We start from the raw sequence: 26,681 nt of genomic DNA on the forward strand, positions 1-26,681 counted from the left end.
ATCAGCAAAAATATATCTGCATCTAACAGTCAATGGCTGTCTCCTCTCATTGATGAAAACAATGGGTTATTCAGAGAAAATAAAGTGTTGCTGCGTTTGGCTGATATCTAGCACTAAATATTTTGACCTCGATCTGGTAAAATTCTTGAACACATTCTTCGGGCATTTAGTAAGTTCAATGGAGCAGTTTCAATATACTATTTACAAACATAAAATTAAAGACATGCTTCTTTGCTCTGCTGAAATTATAGTTATAATGACAAAATCTAACCTAGGGTTAAAATTTGTACTGGTTTACAATATTGTGCATATTAGTAAAGATTGCTCATGTTATTTAATGAGACTAAATTTTTACATTAAAATACACCGTAGTGTCTCAAAGAGAAGTAACTTAGTCTGTTAGCTGTAGAAATGATAATTTAAGGTCTTAAAATGATAGAGAAGAGGCAAGATTATTCCTCTGAGCCTGCACGCTGCAGATGAGGTAAGTAGTTGAAACTTCTAACCTGTCTTGAACATGTAAAGATGGGATCATTCCTATTATTTATTTTCAGAAGTTAGAAACAATCTTTCAACTTTGGTGTAAACCACAGCCATGAGCTTTTGTTGTTCAAAGGAAAAGAAAATCAATAGTTTATGCTGTTATTCATCACTGCATATTATTTATGTAACGGCAGACTTTGCTGGTTATTTTTCAAATGTTCCTTTTTTATGGAATTGATAGTGGTGAGGAATTCTGTCCTGAGTCTATACCGTAGCCTCCCCAGAGCCATACAAATACTCACAGTAAGTCTAGGTTTTTTCCTTCTTGGCTTTTTTTTTTCTTTAAAAATAAATAGGTAAAACAACCTGTAGATGCTGTCTTCAATATTTATTTTTGCATATTGAGGGTTTTAAAAGAAAATGATTGAGGATTTAAAAATAAAAATAACCCTATCTATAGAAATGGAGACTGCATCTTCTCTCATTGTTTATACTGAGAATATAACCGATTATGAAGTTTTTTGTAGATTTATGACCTTCTTTTATTTCTTAGTTGTTATCATTTCTGTAACCGTGATTTATAATTTTGTTGAATGCTGACCAAATATCATGTGTGTGTATGTTTTTCATTACTGTGTCTTTACATAGGTAGGGCAAATTACTGATATATCTGTATACTTACTATTACACCAGCTAACGTGTAGTGAACACCTGATCTGTTACTAGGGAAATTTTACGGCTGGGAAAATTTTAATAGGTCCTCTTTGCCAGAGAGGTAAAAAGGAGACATCAAGTATTAATCTGTTCAAAGCCATTCTCCTGAATTAGTTTTGTCCATTTTTAAATGTTCCACAGCGGGAAATTTCTATTGTGCCTCTCAGTGAAGATGCTTTGAAAAATTAGTAGTTGAACTACCTTGACTTTATGTCTCTGATTTCCCTGAATCATCCCAATCATTCCTTCTGCACTGCAAAAAAATATTGTGAAGACTACTTCTGTGTAAGTTAATCATGGAAACAAATCACTGGCATCTTTCTAAAACAACAAAACAAAATGTTGTGTTTTCTTATGACTGAGATTCACAAAATAAATTAATATATGTTGGTGCTTTTTCTTTTTCATACTGAAAAAGACCCGAACCAGCCTCTAAGAGCATTTGGCCAGCTTCCTAAACTGGATAACCTCCTGCAATGTCCTACTGAAGAGATAAATCCTTTGCCCTGTGACCCTTTGTGCTCATATGCCAAATGAGGCATGAAAAAATAATGTATTTTACTATATGTGTAACCAGTTACAGTTTTAGTTTCACTAAATGTACAAATATGCTGATAACTGTGTGCTATCAAACATAGAAAAATAATGGATAAGAAAGTTGCAGTTGGTATGTTTAGGTAGTATCCTAATCTAGCTGCCTTTTGAAAGGAAGGATTTTTCTTCATTTCATACCAAGTTTGATCAGCCTAATACTTAAGATTAAAAATTTGTCCTGTTCCTTCCAGCCAGATAATCTGTTCAGAGTACTTCAGCTGTCCCAATGTAGCCTGCAGCATATTATTGTGTTGCGTTTTCTATCCAAGACAATGATCTAGCAAGGACAATTTAACAAATCTTATGAGTTTATTGGAAGAAACAAATTTCATTTGTAGAGCAAAATACTTTGCTGTTGCACTGATTTCCTAAAGCTGTCTCCTTCATCCCAAAGTCAACCTATCCTTAGAACAGATTGAAATGTCTGTAGTGGGCTGCAATGACTATTTTCATGGCCAAGATTTTTCTTCTATAAACCAGTGAGATTTACATGTTGTCTTTGTATTTCTATATATAGTGTAGCTAAGAATGTACTTGGGATAATGAAACCTGCCTTAACTGGGGAAAAATCTCTATCTCAGTATGACCCAGCAAACCACAATCCAGACACAAGGCTGCATGTTCTATGTGAAGCACTAATAAATGAGTCCATTAGTGAGTGTGAATTTATCTTCTCTTGTGCTTGTTATCAAGTATTCCCAGGTGTGTATGTATTCATAAAGCATGAATTAAAATGACTTTAATACTAGCAGCAAATTCACATAGTACAAGGACCATAAGGCACAGTATTTTCCCCACATCAACAACAAAATACAGAAATATTCATAAAATAAAATATAAAAGTGAATAATCTTCCTGTCTGAGTAATATGTTAGTTCCTAAGAACATAACAATACCAGAGAAAAGAAGAAATCACAATAACAACAATAAAATACAGTTGCATTGTTTGGTTAATGACCCCATCTTGTGGAGCAGCGCCCACGCTTCAGCACATTAATAGCTCTCATATACATTTTTGTTGAACCAAGTCCTTAAAGAAACTGCATTGCTCGATGGTGAATTACTCGGCATTGTACTCGTTGTGTCCAAGGAAGTGCTCTGCAGGCAATTTATCATTCATATATTAGGGCTGTATAGCAATGTAACAGTACTTTGTTACACTGTAGCATGTCAGGGGTCAATACTTTACATTTTTATGTTTGGTTCAGTCTCAGGTCACCACCACAGCTCCCCATTTTTCCCTCATTCCCCCTGCTGTGCTGTTCCCTGTGCCATGTTGGTCTCATATGAATCTGCTGAGAGAGTTTCTTGCTGTTGTTAAGAGGGAGGAAACCCATCTCCAGAACCAGAGCTTGCAAAATCATTCATTTTCACCACAGTAGTCCAAGTGAGAGTAAATGCTGAACTGATGCTTGGTCACCAAGGGGCAGCCTGATGATGGTTATAACCTGTTCCACGTGCTTCTCGCCATCCTCTCCTTCCCTGCTACCAGCATTGCTGAGTACGGGAAGGAAAAGAGCCCGGGGAGTCCTGGGGACTCATGTTTCTGCTACATTTTGGGCAGGGAGGTTTCTGACCCCTTTTGCCTGTGTGAGAGTCCAGTCAGTCCTTTGCTGGTGACGGCAAGCTGTGGAATAAAGGCTCTAATGCAAAAGAGCCAACATTTGCTGTCTACCTTCTGAAAAGGTTAGGGAGGGGCCCCTGGAGGCAGCCCCTGGCAGGGGCCAGCTCAAATAAGGGCGTGGGGTTGGAAGCAGTCCTTTTCTCTCCTTTTCTGATTTTTTTCAGATGCAAATATGTGGGGTCTGGGTGGATTTTTGTTTGTTTGTTTGTTTTTCCCATAGCTAGTGGAGTAAACAGAATGATAAAAATACTAAGAGCCAAATAACAGGCGTGATTAATGGCTGCTGACATTTCTTCTAGCACCTTGCCTTGCATCCCTGATTCAATATGCTGAACGCTTTGGTAAACACCATTGCTGCAGGAGCCAGATTTGTATTAAGGAAAACAAGTTTCAAATGTAGGGGTTTGATAACTTGTGAGTGCAGCTGAATTTCTGCAGTGAGAGGAGGAAAGGAAGGGAAGAATGTGAGTATGTTCAGGTGTTCAGGCTCTTAAGAGGATTTTTTTTTTTTTCCTTTTTACTTCTGAAGTGTCAGAGCAGCCCAAGTAGTGCTGTTGTTTCTGGGATTAGAATGCCTTTTGTTTTTGTTTTTCCCAGGGTGAAGAGGGTAAGGACATGGAGAACAGTCATGTCTTTTTGCAGTTGTAAAAAGATGGAGGGGAAAACGAACAAACAAAAACCACAAACAACAATAAACCACAACCACGCTGCCAACCATGGTTTACTGCATTTGAGCAGTGCTTGCTTGATCCCTGGTGGTGTGGAAGGCTTGTTTGCCATGTAAAGTCCCTGAGGCACAGCTGTAGCCGCTGGCATTTCCCAGTGGGCCTGGCTGGGTTGTCAGCCCAGCTGCCTTGGCCACCTCCCAGCCACCACCACCATGGGTGCAGAGTCCCTTCCCCAGACACGAGGGTGAGCCCAGAGCTCAGCTCCAAGGCTTGGGCTCTGTTACCACTATACATGTGCCACAGCAGCCAGACAAGAGGTTTGAGCCAGTGCCAGTGCATGCTGGATCCACAAGAATTATAATTTTTTTTAATTTTCTCTTCCCAGGTAGCTGCTTGCAGAGCTTGTTGAACTATGCTTAATGACATAAATTGACAACTTGGATGTTTTACTGTCAAGGTTTATCCCATTAGACATCCTTTCTTCATAATCTTTGTAAAACAACTTTGTCAGCAATATATATTGTGTTGGTTGCCGAAGCTGCTTTCCGGGCACACAAGATATTTGGTTTCCACAGGTTTCCAGCCTCTCCAGTTGAACACATTTCCTGGGAAGGCTACAGATATCCTTGACCCTCACTTATGTATAAACCACTCGAAGATGAACTAAAATCCTTTTTTCCATTTTTTTAAAGGGAAGGTGTATTTTGTATGCACTTTTTGAGAAAATGGCTTTTAACCATGTTGGTGAACTCGATGGGGAGATTGCAAGCTGCAAATGGAAATCATGCAGAGAACATGTATAGCCCCATTATGAAAGAAGAATTGTTTTATCAGCTGTTCTATGTAGCCTTAAAAATATGATGTTACAGGATCTTGCTTCATTTGGGAATATCCTCAGCTCCTTAGAGGCCAGATAATGGCCCTTTACAAAAATTACATCCCTGTGTCAAATGAACAAGGGGTGTTTACATGTGACAGTTGTACATGAATGCAAGAATACAAATTAGAAGATTGCAATGTGGAATACCTATATGTATAATTTTGACTTATGTATTTAATATCGAAAAGAAAGATTCATCACTAGAGTTACACCTGTCCTAAAACCGTGATAATGAGGTATTTATATCACATAGCATCATCTTATGTTCTTTTATTTTGAGGTGTGTATTGTGTCTTCTGCATGAAGGTAAATATAGAGTTTAGCAACTATTATATAGATTTGTGTGCTAAGTTAACAAAGCAAGCAGATGCTTAATGCCTTCTGGAAGGACTGAAAGGTTGCAAGGTATTTTCAACAGAAACCCAAATATTTCACATTCTCGTCACAAATACCAGAGCTGAGAATTCATATGATAAACTCTTTAAAATTACTGTTGGTTTATGTTGGAAAATCTTGTTTTAACTTTGCAGTATATTTCTTAAGTGGACTTTTGACTGTTGCACTACATCAGTTGATGGGACCAAGTGTTTCACAGAGCTCTCAGTAGTACCTCCCAGTTTCAAATATGAGCCAACACATCAGTCTTGCTCCATCTTTCCTGTAACTCTCCTGCTCTTTCCCTGCTGTCTTCCTCTCCGCACACGCTACTTTTGGAATTTTTAGCAAAATCATGTCTTAATCTTTTCTGTATTAAGGAAATGTGAATATAAATTGAAAGTAAGACAAATGCAATAAACATATTTTGCTTTTATTATATTTTAAAGGAAAATACTGCATTTTCTTCAGAAAAAAAAAATCAATTTTTGTTCTTTATAATGCAATTTATAACCTCTCATTGAAAACCAAAATATTTCAAGTCTAGCATAGAAGAGAATTGTGTTTTGCAGCCTTTCTGAACGTTCAAGCTTGCACAGTTTCAGTTTGGACTTGAAGCTACTACTTTCTACACACTCACTTCTGAAAAGTCAGTTATTTTTTTTCTGTTGCCCTGTCTCTGCAGGGTGTAGAGTTTGTTATTCTTTAATCACGTATCAACTTAAACAGACTTCTATTAACTTAAAATTAATAAGTGTGTTATATAAATTTAAATCTACTTTGGTTTAAATAATCTGTCTGTTAGGAACATATTGTATGCTAATTTGTCATGTGAAAAAAGGGTCCTGAAATGTTTTGAACTCCGTGTGGTAAATTCAGTCAATATTCTAAAAACATTAGAATTTTTGCTTCAGTTCTAAATGCCTTGAAATTATTGCAACGTATCAGTCAGATGGCTAAATAGGGAACACAGCTATTTTTTCCTGAACTCAGATTTTCTGTTACACAAGAGATAGCAGTTGTGCAATCACATTGGGTGCAAGTGTGGCCAAACTCAGGAAGAGCCTTCCATTTATCTCTTTAGGTTTTGCTCTGTCATAGAAAATGAAAGCCAGAACCCTGTCTGGCTAATGGTAATAGTTAGCGTGTTGAGAGAGGAGTTTCAGGAGGAAGATAAGATGAAATTCTTGTAGGTAGCCGGCTTGAGGCACTTCAGTCAAATATAATGAGTAAAGGTGTTCATGTCCTTCCCCAAATATGCTTCCCTTCTCTGACAGGTCAGTGCCCTAAATTGCCATTTTAGAATTGTCCTTCAAAGGGCAGGGTTTGACCAGTACCCACACCGTGTGCCCCTGACCACGCATCGCATTCTTGCAGCTCTGCCATATAAGTATTGAATGCTACCGTTTATGATAAAGGTGATACTTACTTTTTAATCTGTTTCTAACATTTCTGTCTCTCTCTTTTTTATTTTCTTTTTTTTTTTTTTTTTTCTTTTACATGCTTTCTTGGGTATAGCAGACCATTTAGGAATTGAATTCATGGGTAAGTTTCGATTTCTCTTCCTTTCACTTGCTAATATTTACCTTGGTGCCTTATCCCAAAGCATGTGGAAGTTATTGAGAAGACTCCCTTGGGCTCCTATTGTATTTATTGATTACATTTGAAATGATATAAAGATTTAACTTATCTCTTGTCCAGTACTAGGGGGCTTTAAAAGTACATAATGATGTTTTGGTATTTAGTTGCTGTTTAATGAAACAAAACATAAAGATTCTATGGACATGTCATTACATTTGAGGAATAATATTTTATATGAGATTTTAGGAAAGAGTTAATGCCTATCTTCATGTAAAGGAAAGTTTCTAGAATTTGGTGTTGGTTACAATGTTAAATGTAACTAGGTTTAATAAGAACCATTTCATTAACTTTTAACAGACAAGTTAGAGGAATACTTTTTAAAAAAGGGACAGAAAAAGGTTAGGAAAAAGCTAAAGCAGGAGTGAAGAGTTGCTTCTTGTAATTTTGGAAAGGAAAAGACAATGTTCCATTGACTCATTTGCTGCTATGTAATGTATTCATAGCCTGAGGGATTGATAGGCTTAACAGTCACCACCTCTCAGCTGGTGATCAGCAAAGAGCACAGATAATTTCCTCAAGGAAGCCAAGGTTTGTTCTTAGCAGAATTGGTGGGCTGGTGCATCAGTTGTGTAAAAAACAGCTTGCATAAACCATTAAATGTGACTGAAAACTGGGCTGGGGGAGGGGAAAGCTTGCAAAGTCATATTGAAGTCATAAAAAATTACTTTTAATGTGTCCTTTCCCTATGTTGAGTTTTACTTTTGTTTTGTTTTGGTTTGGTTTGTTAGATTTCAAAACTAAAAATATGGTAGCCTAGTGATTGTAAGTGGTGATACGGGGAATTTGTTGACAAGTTGAATATAAGTTGTCATAAAACCAGTATGGTGATGATTATCAACTGCATGGCAGGCTGCATTAGAAGGATAGCCAGCAGGCTGAGGGATTTTTTTCCTGCTTTTGGACTTGTCTGGCATACCTAGAGAACTGTCTCATCTCTAGAGAACTGTTCTCTCTAGAGAACTGTTCTGTGATCTCCAGAAGTTTAGCGTTTCACTTCACTTAATATGAAACATTAAAAGTATTGGTAGAATTGATGATGCAAGTGTTTTCACAGACTGGGTGGCCAAGTACAGCTGGGAAATCGTTACTTTAAAGGCTCTGTATATATCCCAGTTTTACTGCTTAAAATGATTTGTATGCATCAATCTTGAGGCATACGAGTTGAAGGACAAACATGCATAAAAGAAACAGGATAAGGAATATAGGATCTTAGAGTAAGCCTGTCCATAGAAAGCAGGAAAGTGTTACCCAGGAAGAAAAGCTGAATTATTCTAACTTTATTTTGAGCATTTTAGCTTCCTGAATTTTTTGAAAGACATCTCTTTAGGGCTTGAAATAAAGCCAAGCCCTGAAGTCTTGGATCAGAGTAGTCTTCTCATATGAGTAGCTTTCTGTTTGTCTTGCTTAATATTGGAACTGACCTTAATGGTATAGAAACTAATAATTGTGTCTCTAGCCTCAGAATGTTATGACAAAAGGCTAAAATGAGGCTTGACATGGTTTTCTGTGGGCTACAAAAAGGGAAGTTCCAAAATCGTGTGCGAAAGTGAAGTGTTTGTACTTCTTAAATCCTCCCCCAATCTTCTTGAAGAATTAGGAGTATAAGTACATATGGAATCATTACTGCACACAAAGTAGGGTACAAATCCTCACCCTGTATATGGAGAGATCAGGTGACAGTATATTCATCAAGTTAGGGCAAAGCTTCTCCCATGAGTTTACTTCTGCACTGTAGCAAAGAATTGCCATTAGTGGGAAGAGTATTTTCCAGCTATGAAGAATAAAAATGTATAGGTGCTACAGAGCTTAGCTGTGGTTGTATGTGATCCAGGGCACACTCTTTCTAGTGTTTTATTGCATGTATGGTCTCCGTTGCCTTGGGAATTTCATTTCCATCATCATCTTTCAGAAATTTTGCTTGAAAACCATGTAAGCCTGGATTCCCAGGGAATGTTAAACTCCTTCCACAGTGGGTGAAGCTAAAATCTCATGTAGATAGGAACATCTGTCTATAGAGCTGCCCCAGGGGACAGATGAGACATACAGGAACCACACATCTAGCTTAGTGTACATTTGCCAAGGAAAGCAGATGAGCGTCGCTTTTTTTTTATTTTTGTCTTTCCTGCTAGACTCTCGAGAAGCATTGTAATGTGTACCTGCCCAGTACTTTTACTGTTCTGTTAGGCTTATGTTGTCACTGAATTTGTTTATTCTTCAGTTAACCAGCTGATACTGTATTCCCCCACAAGCTCCTGTGGTAACCAATTCCAGAGCTCAGTAGTCAGGGGCTGTGTACGTTGCTTTTCCACTACCTGTTGAAATATGCATCCTACTATTTCCTGAGCTCTCGCGTGCAGAACATATTGAGCAAGAGTTATGCATTCATTTTATCCACCATGCTGGCTGTTGTGTTAACCTCTCTCATGTTCTCACACCTTTTTCCCTCTTTGGGTATTGTCAGGTTATGTTCTACACAGTATTCAATATCGTGCATTCCCAAACATGAATACCTGATACTTTAATATTGTTACTGGCTTTGGTTTGCAGTGTCTGTTTCTTTGTATAAATAGCAGAGATAAATGCAGGCATGCTAATGTGGCATATCTGTTTTAAAATGTTGCAAATGTAACAATTAATGTTATAGTTCTGATGTGTGCAGTTGCAGCTTCTCTTGAATGAAATTAAAGCCAAGTATGTGTTCAAGGGATAATGTCCTTTAAAATGTGCATTTAAACATTGTGATCAAAGTGGCCAAGCTTTATGAAAATACTGGTGATAACACAGAATTGACACATTCTAGTACCACAAAGGGAAAAAAAAAAGTATTTTGTTTGATACTCATGTGAGCTTGATTGAATTTCCATCTCTGATGCAATATTACAGAAAGGCTTTGGGCAAGGTATTTTAATCTCTCTGTGCCTTAGATTCTCAGTTACAGTAATTTTTGTCAGGCTTTCTGCATTTAGATTCCTCCACTCTCTGGGCAATATCTTTCAGCAGTGTGTAACACAGCAACTATTTCTTCCTTGCAAGAGGTTGCAAACTTACCTGTGCTCCCCGTTCTCTTGAGATAGCACAGCCGTGCATGGGAGAAAAATGTATGGTTCTCTCAGGAGCATGAAGTCTGTGGTCTGGGTTGGTGCACACATCTGCATGATTCCCAGTGTCTCACCAATGATGGTGTGTGCAATTTTATTTACGTTTCCAACACAAAGGTAAGTAAATATTACCACTATGTTTGACAAACATGAAATCTACTCAGAGTATTATCATGTCAACTGAAAGCAGGCTGGATGTTGATAATGCTCATGTGAGGTGGTGAGTTTGTAATTAAAAAAAAAAAAAAAAAAAAAGAAATGAAGCAGCTTTTATTCAATTTATTCAATGAGGAAAATTAAGTGATGTATATTCAGCATTAGATAGCATGGCGATATGAGTATCTACAGCTTATTATCATTTTTTTGACCCAGGTGGTTAACCGTACTTCAGGGCTGAATGGTTTATTTTTATCTGATGGAAAAATTGATGATGATAAAAGCGAAATATCTCTGATAGCCAGCATGGCTGATCACGTTACTTTGGTGCAACAAGTAGCAGTTGAAAGCTGAGTTGTGGACACTGGCTTCGTGCACGTCGTCCCAGCTGCTTTAACTACCAGAGACAAGGAGATACAAAAGCCTGAGAATGATCTTTGGAAATGAGCATTCTGGGCAGAGCCAGTGCCCGAGACAAGGAGTCGTCAGTTTTACTCATTCCTTACATTGAGAATTAGTAGAGTTAAGGTGTGTTAAGGGATGAAGGTGAGTATTGGATACCCTTCTACAATACAGGAACAAACTTGACCATTCTAGCAATCCACCTACACCACCTAACCTGGTGATCCAGAATCTTTCTATTTTGTTCTGTAATAGTCATTTAGGATGGATATAGTTGAAAATAAAATGCCCCAAGAAAGTGCAACAGCTGGGTCACTACAGTTCTGATGGAAATACAGTCATTACATTAAATAGTCCTCATCCTTAGGCTGCATAGCAGTTAAACTAATATCAATGGTGTAAACAGTTATGATATGATAACATGAATCTCCCCATGTGTGAATTGCAAAAATAATACAGCGGTTGCTATATTTAGTTGCTAACTATTAACTTGCTGATACTTAAGCCTTACACAGGAAATTAATATTTTTCCTTAGAACTAGTTATCTTTTCTGGAAAAATCAGAAGCAGCTTCACTGAAGTCAATGGAGTATGAACGATATATAATACCCTTATAAGTGGTGAATTGTTAAATACCATTTAATTGAGTAGAGCAATAACGTGACTCAAGAATAGGATCCTATTAAAATTTATATATCTCCTTGCAATGTGAAATGTACTCAGTTTTCTGTATTCTGAGCAGTTGTTAATATTGGAGAGGAAGATGCATGCTTTATTTTCACTGTGCTGATTATCACTGCCTCCTCATTGCGATAAGCTGGTTGTATCCATAAGGCTCTAGGAATATATGATCCAGTTAACTAAATTGACACTGTGACCTTGTGACATGTACTGCAGCAGATGCACCTTGATTTTTCCAAACTGCAAAACTTGGTTTTGCTGATGAGCAGTATAAGCAAGAGTGCAACCATTTAGTATTTTTGCAAAGAAATAAAAAGGCAAAGTTCATTAGTTCCTGTACAGCTCACAAAATGTGCAACCAGTGAGCTGTCTTCTGAAACTCAGTGTCTTGTAGCAGCAAACAGACAATGAAAATAAATAACCAACATTTGCATGGATCGTCCTAGCCTTTGTTACCATTTAGCAACCCTTATCTGTTATAAAACCTTGTAACACTCCTGTCCTCACTAGAAGAAAGGATGTATGTGCAATTACATGAGCAAAGAATGTATGTGTTCTAAAAGACATATGTTTAAAAAATAAAGTTCTGTTTTCCCTGTATTCCTTTTTTAAATGATGAAGCAGGTAGATCCTTTTCTGGTAATACGTCACACAAGCTGCTTTTATGCTGCAATTTACACAAAATTATTAGAGATTCTGATCACAATCAGCCCCCACTACTATCAAAGCATATCTTTCTAATAATTATTTTGTTGTTACTCATAAGCATTTAAAATATTTCATCTTTGGTCATTCCATAAATTTCTGAAGAACTAAGAGGGACTATTCTGATAGACATTGATACTTGTAATGTTTACTACTACTGTTGTAATCACTCTTTGAATTTCTTCGGTTTTCATCCTGTCCCAACCTTTCATTAACTTCTTCTGATTTTACCTTTTCAAATTTAGTAAAGTCTTTGCTCTTGGGACCTTGTCTTTCAGTTTGCTTTGTGAAATATCTGTCCTTTTTAAGTATGCTGCAATATAACAATAGTATCCTGAGGCATGAAATGCCTTTAGATCTTCAGCACTTTCCACAGGATTCTTTTAGCTGGGAAGAAGAGTCGTTTATCACCTCTAGAGGAAAGAAACATGAGCATCAGAAGAGAGAACTTTACAGAAACAGCTGATGTCTATATGCTATAAGAGTAACAGATGAAACAGAGGTTCCTCAGGGGCTGGAGGAAGCTCTGCCAGTGGTTGTACCTGTTTAGGAAAATGTACTTCTTAAATGAAAGTCAATGCACATCTGGTGAATGTGCTGCAGGCTGCCTTACAACATCTTCTGTCAGTTTGGTGGATATGGTTTGGATTTTGGTTTAGTGAGAGAGGTTTATCCCTAGGTGTTTTGTGATTATATCTACAATCTTGATTCAGTGCTACCATCTCTACTCTTCTCAGTATGTCGTTTTTCCAATTTATATGGATTTTCTATATTGCCAATGAACTGTGTTGGATTAACCTCCATTATTTTTAAACAGCAAGACTAAGATTCACCATGTGGTTAACTTCTGTGTGCTGTTAATTGCCTGTAATGCTTTATCAAATTAGTAATGCAGTGAACTGTGTGGATAAAATTGATAAAATAATGTTAATGTATGTAACTTGCTCTGGTGACCTTCTTCTGTGTTTGGATTCTTCGGCTTTCTCTAACTGAAGCTACTAATCATTTGTGATGAAACTTATGGAAACAAAAATTTGATAACGCTGTATGTTGACAAGTTTAGGAAGTCAGAATTGGTATGCGTTTCTCTGTTTTGCTGGGGCTGGCTTGGGAGGAGGCACTAGCTGCATTGGGTGGGGTATCAGTCTATAAAAGTGGGTGTATGTCGTCAGTGATGCTACGTGTAACCATTAGTCTGTCACTTCCACTGTGAACGTGTACTGTGTACCCTTATGTGCTGATTGGGCTGTACTAGTAAGGTCAAAGTCTTATCTGTGGATCAGACAAAGGAATTTGTGAAGCCTTAAAAATGCGTATTGTGTACAAGCCTCCAGGTAAGTTTCCATGTAACTCCTATCGTAAGATACAAAGATCATCTGCGTAGTGCTGGTTTCAGGAACATGCAGGCTGTATTGTCACCTCGGGGGAAAAGGATGTGTGCTTTGAGGCTGGATTTCAACGGAGGACACGTCATCCCTTCTGCACCCAGAGGGGCTTTGCTGTATTATGTCTCTGTGTATGCAAATTACGTTTTTGGGATGTGCCCCAGGTCTCTGCATGGCTGGTGTATCTCAGAGGTAAACAATTTTATTATGAAACACAGGTAATTGGATGGCATCAAAACTGAACAGACAGCTGTGTATTTAAATGTGACCTTATACCCAGTCAGTCTTGTAGCCTGCATTTTGAATGTGGTATTTAGGTAAATGCTTCACAGAGCTTGAGGAATTGTTAAAACTGTGAGTCTGGATACAAGGGTATGCTAATGCAATTAGGTGACTTGCAATGTTGAAATTTTACTCTTGGCCTTGTTTGGGCTCAGTTGCAGTTTAACCAGATGCGAAAATATGTAGAGAGTGACTTGTATATACTGTACACTACTGAAAGAAGCCTAGTAGGACAAAGGCGAAATCTGCATGTCAAAGGTGATGGTAGAGACAGCTGCCAGAAGACTTGCCAGTGAGACTTTATATTTCCAGTTGACCAGGGACCTGGGAGGAGGCTTCAAAGGAGTAAGTACAATCCAGACATGCCCGGGAGAACTAGTAATCCATTGTTAGACTACTACGATGTGGGGGTTTTACTCGTAGAAGGTTGTTTACTGTGTACTGAAGTTATCTTGCTACAGGAGAAGAGGCTCCAAGTGCCCGAGCTGTGCCATGTTTACACAGCCACGGTGAATCAGTGTTACTTTGTCCTTTTTCTACTTCGAGGTGTTATGTAGATGTCAAGTATCACCCAGAAAATGATGCAAGGATTTGGAAAGCAGAAGGTAAGCATCACAATAAATGTTCCATGACAGTGGTACACTTGTAATGTATATTACGGTTGTATAGAAAAATTGATGTTTCCGACAGTGAACTAAATCTTTGTGTCCTCTGTGCCTAGAATGAGTAGAGACAGTGTCCTGCCAGTAATTGCTGGATGCAGAGGAGAAGGGTAAGCAGTGTGGAAAAATTGACAGTGCACTATGTGGAGCACTGAATTATTTTTTCATGTACTTCCTTTTCTTTTCTTTTGCAGGAGCTGTAGGATATTGGCAGGTGGAGAAGCACAAAGATATTATTCCTACTCTGGCTGATTGTTTGTAATAAAATTATTTTTATGATAATTTAAAATGGTCTCATGATCCCATTTCCTGTTCCCATCAGCATCAGTTTATCCCCATTTCAAACCTAACCCGTCTGTGCTGAAAAACACTGTGTATCCAGTCACCCAAGTCAGTGTTTGCTTCTGAGTAGACAGACCAGCAGTTATCTGGGAAACAAGCCTGAGCAGCAGAAAAGGAAAAGGGAAAAAACCTGTGTGTATGTCTTGTTCTTGTATGCTCGATTCTTAACAGTAGTCTAAATAATCACAGAATTGCAAACTGTTGCATGCAGATGAGCATTTTTGTTTGCCAGTGCTGACACACCATTGGAATCATGTTCACATAGTTTAGTCACTCTGGTTATATTCATTGTATCAATCATCCAGTATTTCTTATATGAATTGATATGTTCCTTTTATTATTTTTTTTGTGTTAATGATGTGCTACTCCATGCCTATATTAGCAAGTAAACTCTATTGTAATATAGTATTACTCTATGGTTATTCTTTCAGGTCTTTTGGTAATTTTGCATTTCACATTCAAATAGAAAGCAAAATCAAAATGGAAATATAAAATAATAACCTGCTATTGGAGGAGCATAAAATGTGACAGTATTGAAGTTCTCAGCTGACTTAACTGAAACAATTTATGGTCTTCACTATTTGACAGTGAAATAAAAAAAAAAAAATCAGCTCAACATAGCAGAGAAGAGCTAGACAAAATGAATTAGTTTGTAGAGAAGACAGAAGTGAGAGAAAAGTGGTTTATTTGTAATTAATACTTCTGTTGCATTAATACCTCTGTTAGTAGTTTCCCACACATTGCTGCTACTGGCTAGGGCTGTAAGTTGTTTTCGTCATTGAAATAAATGACCTGGGTCTTCAAAAGTACAAGCTTTTACGTCATGAGAGGAACATGGAGTTAAATGGACTGCAGAACTGCCATACTGCATGCCAAACGCTGCCTGGGCTGAGCCTGACTCTCTGTCATGTGTGGTGGCCACCTGAGTTTGATGCCTTCTTGCCAGTCTGCTGTGATGTGGGATAAGCACCATGTTCTTCTGTGCTGTACAGCCTTAGATATCTTTGTGTAAGCCAAGAATGTTTAAAATTGATGCCTACAAAAACTTCAGGTGTTTTCAGGGTCTTAGCTGACTGGAAATTTTGAGAATTGCCATGTTGAACTTCAGAGTTATTTTCGTCTTTCTCGTGATTTCTGACTAGAACACATGGAAGTCAACGGATATCACAATATAATTTCTATTATTTCTAATATAATCTACAGAACGTGAAATCAAGAACAAGTATGTGACTGGATTCACATATGAAGTGACCTTTCCTGATTAGTTCCAACTCATCTAAAACTGAAAAAAACTGATACATCCCTCAACAGTAGTTACAAAACCTAGCATGTATAAGTAATTTTATGTAATTGTGAAATTCTATGAGTATTTTTCTTTCCTCTTTGAAATTTCATTCTTCTTCTCCCTACCTTTTCTCTTTTATACCCACTTCCTTCTTTTCTTTTTTCTATACATCTGCAGACTTCACTTTTCATTAGTTTTGTAAATTTACTGATAAATGTAACGTACTCTATTTAAGTGTGTGAGTGTTCGTTGCTGTTTACAGGAGGAACTAAGATCAGTTGTATCACAACTGCTCTGTTTAGTTTTAATAGAAAGTATGACACATACACACTGAAGTTTTACTCATTTATAGTTGTAATGTCCTCCTCCTATATTCAGAAGTTGTACAGCATTTGAAAAATGGGAGTTGCAGTATACACTAACTTGCCCAGCTCATAAAATATGAATGCTCGGAAAATGAATACAGCAGTGTTAATACAGTTAATCAGCTTTAGAAGAAAAAAAAAACCCTATTTGTCATTATAATATACACTTGCATGGGATATTAATGAAAAAATACCAGCTACTTCATTTTCTGTATTTATTCTACACTGTTCTCGTTACTCTCATTCAACTAATTTATTTTTTTTTTCAGGATAAGGGTGGTTTGCTTCTGATGAGACAAGTTTAGATGTCTTTTGTGACACTTTTTTCTTTTGAGTCTGTAAGGTAGAGTTTATGCACTGAATATAAAGCCAGCTGGGCTGGAAATTTTCTAATTTTGTACATTACAATGTACAATGACCTCTAAAATTGTTGAGCCATAAGTAACTGCATGCAGTGCATTGTTAGAATGTATACCATAAAAAATAAGTCTTTATTAAATCCAAATTAATCACCTGCCTCAGTGAGAATAACACTGTGACTCCTGCTAATTTTCCTGCATGAAGTTTCTTTATGCTTCTGTACTTTGGGTAATGTGCTTAAGACAAAAACAGGAAAGTGTCCTTAGTTAACTGTTAATTTAATGACTGATGAAGAGAAAATCACCAAAAGAAGTAAATATTTTATTTCAGTCTTTTTTTTTTTTTTTCTTCCTTGTAAATCTCTCTAGTGTGCTTTTAAAGTTTCTCTTGCCTGATGGAGTCTCTTTTTCAAGGTAAGGTAGTACCAGTGCATCTCATTCTTTCAGTTAGTAGTGTCTTGAAATAAGATGGCTGACCATTAGTGGGAAAAGGTGAGTGAATCCTATAAAAATCCTATAGAAAAATATCAATCTGTTTTAAATTAATTTATTCAAAGTAGTGACTTAAGGGTGAACTGGAGAGAAAAGGTGGATGTATTTTTCTTAAGTTACACTGTTTCCTTGAAGTTAAATAGCTATTCATGTGTTTTTCCAAGATTACTTATTTTAAGCTACATGTTCTACTAAAGATTTTGCACAAATAAGACTAGATTGTCTCATGAAAACCTCAACAAAAGTATGGAAAGTCTATAACTTATGAATGGTTTCCCAAATAAAACTAGTGATTTGTGAGAACCACACTGGAAGACCGATATCTTCTCAGTATTGGGTCAGAGTCTCTTAATTGACTGTGGTGCAATCAGTGTGGATAGAGGACATCTGGAAGACAATTAAAATGCACACCTTGTCATCAGTGCTGCTTTTTTCAAATTTTATGGCAGGCGTTGCTCTGCTCAAGGGTTGAGTAATATAATGTTGTTGGCTTACTTTTTCAAGTGATTTGTAATTTTTTCTTTATCTTTTAGAACTTGGTAGTATTCATGTATCAGCCCTTTTTATTGTTTCATTGCCTCAATACTTTTATGGATTAAATTTGGCATCTGTAGGCCGTGAATCAGCTCAGTAATCATCCTGTTCAGTCTGCTCATTTGTGTGCAGTGAGGGTCTAACAATCCTTGTGCAAAGATAATTCAGAATCACCTTTCAGTTTGCACCTGTAAGTTTTATTGTGACAAACTACCTTGTGAATTTAGGATTGAAATGTGCTCTGCATAACTTGCTGCATGTCTAGCCTGTGTTCCTGGCTACTGGTCATACTAGTTTACCATCTCACCCATGTAGCAAAAATGGGGACACAGTCTGTTACTTTTTTTGGTACTGTGAAGAATGTGGTGGGGAAACAGTTCACTTTTTAAGGAGCCTGTTCCCTGCCCCATCACCCTGCCCCCAAAATGTGCTCAGTTTCCCTAATTCTTGTATAAATTTAAAGCTTCAATTTAAATTTGTAGACTCGACAGTCAGTTTACAGAAATACAGTATGTAATCTGCTGTGATTCCTGATACAAGACCATTTAACAGAATTCAGTCACAGGAGTACCAGGAAGAGTTTGTGCATATTCACCATCTGTTTATCCATATTCTTTAAAAATCTTTTGGGTCTAGCACAACAGGATTAGAAACTGTTTGGAACAGCTTCAACATTGCAGTTTCATCTTCAAAAAGCCTTAGTAAAAGAGTTATAAATTTTAGGGAATGCCATCAAAATAAGCTTGAAAAATATTTAAAGCACAGGCCAAGCTTTAAGCAAATACAGACTCTATTCCAGTGCTTCTCTTAATAGACATTTGCAGTAGCCTGAATCAGGAGCATAATCATGAAGGGTGGATTAACATTCAGGACTGACTCATGCCTCAGTGTTGAAAATCTGTGATAGGTTCTTTTTGATTACTCTTACAATGTTTCCTTTCTAATATTGTCTATATTTAAATTGCTTTAACTGTATTGTATATTTCAAGCTATTAACCTTAAGAGAATTTTAATAACTTTTAAAATACTTAAAACCTCTTTTAGATAGTATTTCGACTTTTGTATTTTACTCATCTCTGTGTTTTAGTGAATATTTACATAGCAAATATGACTAGTATTACTAAAATGCTTGGCATAAGATGTTTCATTACATCATTCTTCTGATAAAGAGACTGGATCACAGTTTTACTTTCTTTGTCAGGAGGAGATCAATCTCTTTTTCAATAATTTGGTTCTACTGTGTTCCTGGATATAAATGTGAGATTTCTGTTGTACAGTATGAGAAAATGCATGGTTGCAAACTGATTTGAAACTGTTTGTATAGTTAGTGAGCAAAAGTAATTTCAGATAACATGTGCTCTCATTTACAAGTTGACTGAATTGTATCTGAAATTAATATAAGTGATTAAAAAAATATCAAAACCATATTTTTGTATCCCAGGTAGCACAATAGATTCTAGCCTACACTTCAAATAAGATTAATTTCCAAGATGTAACGTAATTGCTATTTGTTTATGTAACCTGGCATTCATATCTTTTAGCTTTGCAGCTGACAAGAGAACTTCCTTTTATGCTGGTGGAGGATGGAAAGATATAACCTGCAAATGCACTTGTATCTTATGAAAAATTGCTAAGTGGCTAAATGTATAAATACATTACTGTATTAGATGAAAATCTCAGAGGAACCAGTTCTAAAATCAAGAGTGCCATGAGCTAAAATGTGACTCAAGTAAAATGAAAAAGTTGTTAACGGAACATTACTAAACTCATGATTTTTTTTTTTTTTTTTTTTTTTTTTTTTCTGTAGAAATACCTGAACTAGCTATCTAGTGAACAGATTCCTCTTCTATTTTCTGGAATCCTTTCTAGTTTTCTGTTTTCCAACTTTTGCTTCTATTTTTACCAAAGCATCTACACATGTTTAATTAAAAGTCCCTTTTTTTTTTCATTTGTGTTATACAGAAACATACAGAAAAATCCCTATACTGTCATTCTAATCTAACCTACTGATCTAATTGTGCATCATCTAATGACACACCTCATTTTGTCCAGGCACAATTATAGCAATTTATGAAAGTACATTTTCCTTCCCTTAAGAATGATATTAATATGGATGATCATGTTTGGATGCACTGCTTTTTGTTTCTGTTCTCTGAGCAGAAAGCAGAAGGGAACCATTTCATGTCATCTATTACTGCGAAATATTACAAAGGAAAATGGGTTAAACTCTAAATTTAATTATTCTTGGTTAATAAGTTTGTTATTATTCTAAAAATCTGAAGTAGCACTCAGTTAAGAAGTTACGCAATTTAAACATTGTTGAACCAGAATACCTCAGATGATGAACCTGGACTGAGATGAACCAATCATGCATAGTCCATTACTAGAGAAAGACAGATTCTTCCACTGCTTGTGAGGTTTGGCCATGGTGTGATAACCTTAACATAAAACTTACTTCCCTCTTTATTGATGGAGGGGGCTGGTGTGAAGACAATATACTGAAATAGGGATGCCTTCTGATTTTTAGAGGTCTTTGTAGAAGGGCTTTCAGCTACTTAATAACAGCGCCCACCTGCTTTTTGCTATGCCTTTTTGTTTCCTCCATCCTTCCGTAAGGCAGAGCGTACATATGCTCAGAAGCTTTCTGGCGTCCCCCTGCCCAATGCAGCTCTCACCGCACATAGTCTGTGGTGTAAAGGCAACTTTGGCAGCTGTGCTTGTATTCCTGTGCCTCCTGAAAGAGGCACAAGTGCTGAGCTGAGTAGCTGAGCTGCTCACTTGCTTGCCACACGTGGGAGGGTATGTCTGCATCTACCTGTGAGGTGATGTGGACATGTGATTTGAGTGTCATGGTATGTTCAGCACTCAGGGGTAGTTTCCAGCCTTTTGGGGAAGCTGCTGATAGATACTTTTTGGCTCAGCATAACACATCTCCATAAGTGCTTTATGGGGAATGTGCACCAGTCGCACCTTTGTGATCATATATCCCCTGGTATCTGTCTAGTTTGTCTTAGGTAGGGACAAAGAAACAGTTGAAGCCATGTCCAAAACCACAGAGGTACCTTTATGTAATAAGCAAATTCCATTTAGTTTACATTGTTAGTGTTAACTTCTCGTTTTCAAGGGCGTTTGTTATGAATACAGTGAAGAAATGATGTTCTATCATCGGAAAATACTGTGTCCAAGCCCTTGTCTTTGCTGCTGTGCCTTTCTTCACCTACTGCTAAATTGTTGCTTTCTAGGGAGGAGACAAGTAGTGTCTGAAAAACGCCCTTGTCTGCTGGATTACTTCCCAGGTTTGTTTGCTCAGCATGGAGCACGATGAATCAGGCTCATAAAATGCTGTAATCCCTCCTGTTTACCCATGTTTGTACACCAAATCGATTAAGACAGAAGCTGATGTAGGCAGGAAAGGTAAAGTTAAAATCAGAGGGGAAAGTCTAGCACTTTTCAAGAAATCAAGGAGAAACTGCTTCAGTGTTGGTCAGGAAGCAGTGTACTCAGCTGGAAAAGGCAGCAGTGATCCTGTGAAACATTATGACTCTGTCATTGCAGGGGAAAAGGGTTTCCTTCCTGTTGTTACCCTCAAAGCAATGCCTGAGACTAAAGGATCTCATGGTGAAAATGAAGCCAAGAGTTTTGCTTAGGAAAAAATTCAATAAATGTTATATCCAGTCTGCTTCTAAGTCAGAAAATCAGTGTCAGTCTGCACAGAAATATCAATAAAATGTGCCTTTACGTGAATGATCGGGAGACAAATGAAGGTTGTTCTAGTGTGAATGGTGACCTATGGTACATTGAACTACTTCTGCAAGTTTTCACTTTTGCAAATATAAGGATCCTTTTTTCTTGCTGTTCTGTAGGTGAGATGGGAGCGTCTAATTTAGAGCAGATCATGGCTTTGTACACTACTTGTTAAATGTACCATTGCTAAGTTTCATATTGGAATTTAACTGATTTCCCTTCTCATCTGATAGTATTTCTTACTTGTGCATATTTGTATAGGCATTTCTATTATTGAAATAGAACTCATATCTTTTTCTTTCTTTCATTTCCCTGACATTATGCATTCTTTTATTTAGATTTCCAGTTTGGCCAGGTAAAACTCTTATATACCTCGTTGTACTTCAGTTTTAACACAATCCAAGTATATCATCATTATTTATTGGGTTTTATTAATGGCAATTATGCTGAACATCTACTAGAAGGCTATATGGGTTTCGAACATAAAAGATTATTGTGTTATATAATTCAAGCCATAAGAACAGTCCAGTTTTAAGGGGAAATTTAAAATTAATCACTCCTCTCTGTGTCTTCCACAGAAAATAGTTGATGTTGTGTACATTTGGAAACATGTCTCTAACTTGCCTGTTTCAACAACAGAATAAGGTCAGGCACTGACCCCAAACTACTTATCAAAGTAAAATTTCCAGGCTGATGTTGAATCAGAGTTGTTTTATGTATGGAAAGAATATAGCGTATAAGAAACGTAACACTGTAGAAGAAGTTATAATAGATGAGATACTAGGGAAACCATTTATCTGCTTATCCATCACGGGTGACTTGCAGGGTAAAAGCATACTATGTGGCACGTAGAGCACAAAGTATGCAACGCTTGCAGTGTGAAGGAGGGAAGCAATATCTAAAGAAACAAATACAGAAGTGTTCATTTATTAAGAGACTTTATTAAGTGAATGAATCTGGCTTATAAGAAGTGAAATGAACCTTCTTTAATAGGAAGATTTTGCTATTGACACAGAGAGAAGGCTTGGTAAATACTCGCTTCAACAGAGATATGCTCGCTTACTTCCTTCGAGGACCTGCCCCTCTTATTTTAATTAAAAAGCAGCAGACAAAATCTGATCATGCAGGGGCTGCTCCACACCAAACCCAGAGTCAAAATGAATCCTTCATGCTCAGTGTAAAACTGAATTGAGTAACCATGTCATGTAACCTCATCTTCTGAAAGGCAATGTCGTGGGAAGAGCATCTCAAGAAGATTGTGAAAAGGCAGCAAAAGAAGCAATTACAGCATTCATTTTTCTCTTTTATTGTCTGACTTATGCCAGAAGTGTTGTTAGTGAGCAACATTTAATTAAACCGTTATCAACTTAACTTTGGAGTATTTAATAATCTTACCCTTGGCATAGTCTTCTTATTAGGAAAAGGGTTTAAATCACTATGAAATATAATGAAAAGCTATGGGGAGGGCTTGCACACAACGAAGCTGCTAATCCACTGGAGACCTATGTGGGAAACTTTCATTTTTCAGTGGTAGAGTAGAACTTTGAAGGTTATCAGAACCTTTTATCTTCTAGTCAGCTTTCTCTAAACTTGAAGCCCTATCTATGCAAAATACATCCAGCAAATATCCACTGAGCTTGAGGTGGAGAGACTGATTTATTGCCACATTTCCTCAAATGTTTTAGATTGTTATAATTATTTATTTGTTTTATGTAGTGTGTAGGAGCCAGAGTGAGAGTCCAGGACATTACGCACAATGCAGCTGTGTTCAATGCCCCAGAGAGTAAGTACAAGTTGTTAGGTGCTATTCATATAATGTGTTTTTGACACTGCAAACATACAGATGTATATTTTTCTCAACCTCAAACTAAAAGATCAGGACTGATCCAGTAAGAGCAAGGATGCAACATTTTCCTCTCAGGTTTGTTATTTTTACATAGGAATCTGTTAATCTGATCACTGGGAACCAGTGTAGTGCCTGCAGTTCACTTCATATTTTATTTCCTATCATTTATTCTTTTTTATTCAGTGTGGGAGAGTCTGACCCATAAGTGGGAACAATCTGCCTGTGAAAGTACTCAGTGGCTTAGACACACGTACTCAGGCTACTTTTATTTAGCCTTGCAAACAGTAAGGAGAATAGTTTGTTTTGTGAAGGAAGCAGTGAACCCAAATAGTATCTGGGAGGATTTAATTGTTTGAACGGAAATTGATATGTTATTTTTTAAAAGCCTATTGGCAGAATTTGGAGTTTCTGCTGCTGAATAGAGCTTCTTTGATTTGAATTTTGCAATTCATAACACACGCTATCAGAGATCACACTGGGAGCCACCATCTCAGCATTTGCTAAAAATGCCCATGCTAGACACTTTAATACAGCTGTAAGTGAAAGCAGTATTTGCCTGACTCATTTACTGGTGAATAATCATGTCATGCAAAATATGTTACTGCCATTCTGCATCCACACTGCTGTGCCTGCCCATCAGCCACAGTTAACAAAGAAGCACAACATAAATTAGCCACTTAATTTAAACCAAAATGCAGCTGAAGCAGTCATTATGCTCCATGGAAAAACTCATCATAACTATTTAGGCTAAATGCTTTCACCAGGTTGTTTGATTTTTTTTTTTTTTTTTTTTTTTTTTTTAGTATAAATATATATTTGTAACAGTTAAAAGTAGTAATTCTAATTCCTTGACTGAAGCTTGAAATCTCAAATTTTCTGGGGAGGAGAGGTGGGCTGTTTACATTTTTTTTTTTTTACTGAAAATACAGTGAACCAGCTTGGGACAATAACTTACATATATATTGGTTCTGGCTCTTTAACTCTTGTCACTGTTCCTTCCACAGATGTTTCAAATATTGTTATGACCTGTATCAAGCCCATTATTGTGAGAGTTAATGTACATCTTGCTACCCGCAAGTACTGAAAAGTACCATAAAACAGAGCGTGCATGTTTTTCACTTATTATTTATCTTGAGTCCTTTCCCTGTATCAGAGGTGCTAACATCTGCCATTCAGTTGAAGAGTTAACCCTGGCTGTGATTAGTGTTTGTGGACTAGCATCAATAGTGATTGAGCAAACATTTTGTAGAACATAATTACCTTTGTCGGTGTGTTTTCTTCTTTTAATCTCAAATCCTTGCTTCCTCTATTGTATTACCATTTTTACAAATAGTTAGCTCTTAAGAAAAAAAAATAAGACAGTGGTTTGTGCTTAAAATATCTGAAGCGGGTTGATTGGATGCTGCTGAACATGCTGCCAGAATGATGTCTGAACTGAACTTAACTGAATAATGTCCAGTACTACTTAACTGAAATCCTCAGTATAAAGTAGTGCTCCCTAAATTATGAACTGAAATTTCTCTGCTCGCCAACTGAGTTCCTCCTAACTGTATTCAGATGGAGCAGCAGTATGATGATGGGAATCTCTGGTAGGACACATGCCTTGGGGCCACTTGTGGCATTTGTCCCTGGGATGCTGTAAAGAGGAAATTCCCACGTGCCATTAAAGTACTCACCTGCATGGGGAGTAAACTAAGTCTTGCACTTGGTGGATATGGAAACCTATTACGGGAGGAGGCATTGAGACACACTGTGAATTTTACTTCAGTGCCAAAGAAGAGAGTAGATGGGAGAGGAACGGGTATGTAGCAGCACAGATTCTTTGTAACTCATTTCTTTGGTAGCCACAGGGGTTTATATGGGCACTTCTTCCTTTTCAGTGTCCCGGTGGCTGGGAATGTGGATTCCTCTTCAAAGAATGTGCTTTCTGTGGTTAACTCAGTTGCTTCTCAGCTTCCTAGAAGGGATCCTGCAGCATCTCTGTGCTTTTTGGTTTTTGGAAACAGTGTGTTTAACATATTCCATCACATACTATATGAAATGTACATCTCATAGGAACTTAAATGAAAACAAATTAAAATTTACTTCAACTACTTGCAGTTCTAGAACATTGTTTGTGCAAGCAAGTGGTAGATATTCACAGGGAAAACAAAATGGGATTAGCTGAACTGAAGCTAATTCCCTTCTTCCTTTACTCAAATATTTAAAGACAATTTTAGTTAATCAACCTGCTCTTCAAAATATATTGAAAAGGTCATACAAATTAATATCCAATTTTGGAAGATCATTTGCATTAAAAAAACAGGAAGGAGATGCACATCTTACCAGAATGGAGTGCAATAACTGTTAAATTAACAATAATTAGGATATGAGATAACAAGTATCTCTAATTATATGTAAAGTACAATTTTCAGTAAAATACATGAACTCAATTTTTACTCTGTGTCTTCAATTAGTATCATAGGTTGGTATTGGGGGCTTGTTTTTCGTCAATTAACAGAAAGAAAAGCTATTCAGTGCAATCCAAGTAAACTGATTATCTGCATCTCCCAAATAGCTTCACTTGCTTATTAGAGGTAATTACTGCTCATTAGTGAAAAAAAAGTTGGAATCAATACGTTAACATCACAGAAATAGCAACAAAACCTCATGTCCCTAGTGTAGCATTTGTCTAAAGTTCACCTCCATTGGCAGTTAACTTAAATATATTTCTATTTTATTACCTGTAAGACTTGCCACAATTTAAGCTAAAATATCATTTTCTTAGTAATATCTCTTATGTCACATGGTCATAAATTTCTGAAACTTTTCTATCAATGCTGTGTTGTTCTCTGGAAAGGAATATTTTTTAGGACATGTTCGAGAATTCAGTGGTCCAGTGAGCAGTAGGTATTATTTTATATATATCTTGATAAAAATATTTAATGATGCTATTTATAGTTTCCTATAGACTTAAATGTTTCAGGAGATAAAGTTTAACAGGGTACAATTTGGCTGATGCGTAAAATTTGTTAGGATTAAATTTATTCAGATATATATTTTCCTCTTCCTTTGTTGCAGCTTCTATGAGCTGCTAAATAGCAGAGCCATTGCCGACATTAGGCTGTTTGGTTAACATAAAAAGGCACTTGCCTGATTTCATATCTGAATATTTTTGAATACGTGAAAAGCATTGTATTTCATGCTGCTTTACAAAAAAAAAAACCAACAAAACATTTGGTTGCACCGCTGAGTGTCTCTATAGGATCCAGCTTTATGGTATGAGAAGAGTAGTTTGTGCCAATTAGAGAGGAGCAGATGGCATTGTTTCTTTTCGTTAAATATATCCTATGAGATTACATAGTTCTTCAGCCACCAGAGCTTT

At 36.9% G+C, this 26,681-nt stretch overlaps 1 protein-coding gene across 1 annotated transcript in view; it reads left to right on the forward strand.

Annotated features, from left to right (window-relative positions):
• Positions 1–26,681, forward strand: part of NRG3 (neuregulin 3) — a gene marked incomplete at both ends in the record, with an annotated part of 401,478 nt that overhangs the window by 330,752 nt on the left and 44,045 nt on the right. The window contains one exon of the mRNA XM_082052925.1: positions 6,857–6,883. Coding sequence (XP_081909051.1) covers positions 6,857–6,883 — 27 coding nt within the window. The remainder of the gene's footprint in view (positions 1–6,856; positions 6,884–26,681) is intronic.

This window comes from Streptopelia decaocto, assembly GCF_964273445.1.
Source record: "Streptopelia decaocto genome assembly, chromosome: 5".
Lineage (NCBI taxonomy): Eukaryota > Metazoa > Chordata > Aves > Columbiformes > Columbidae > Streptopelia > Streptopelia decaocto.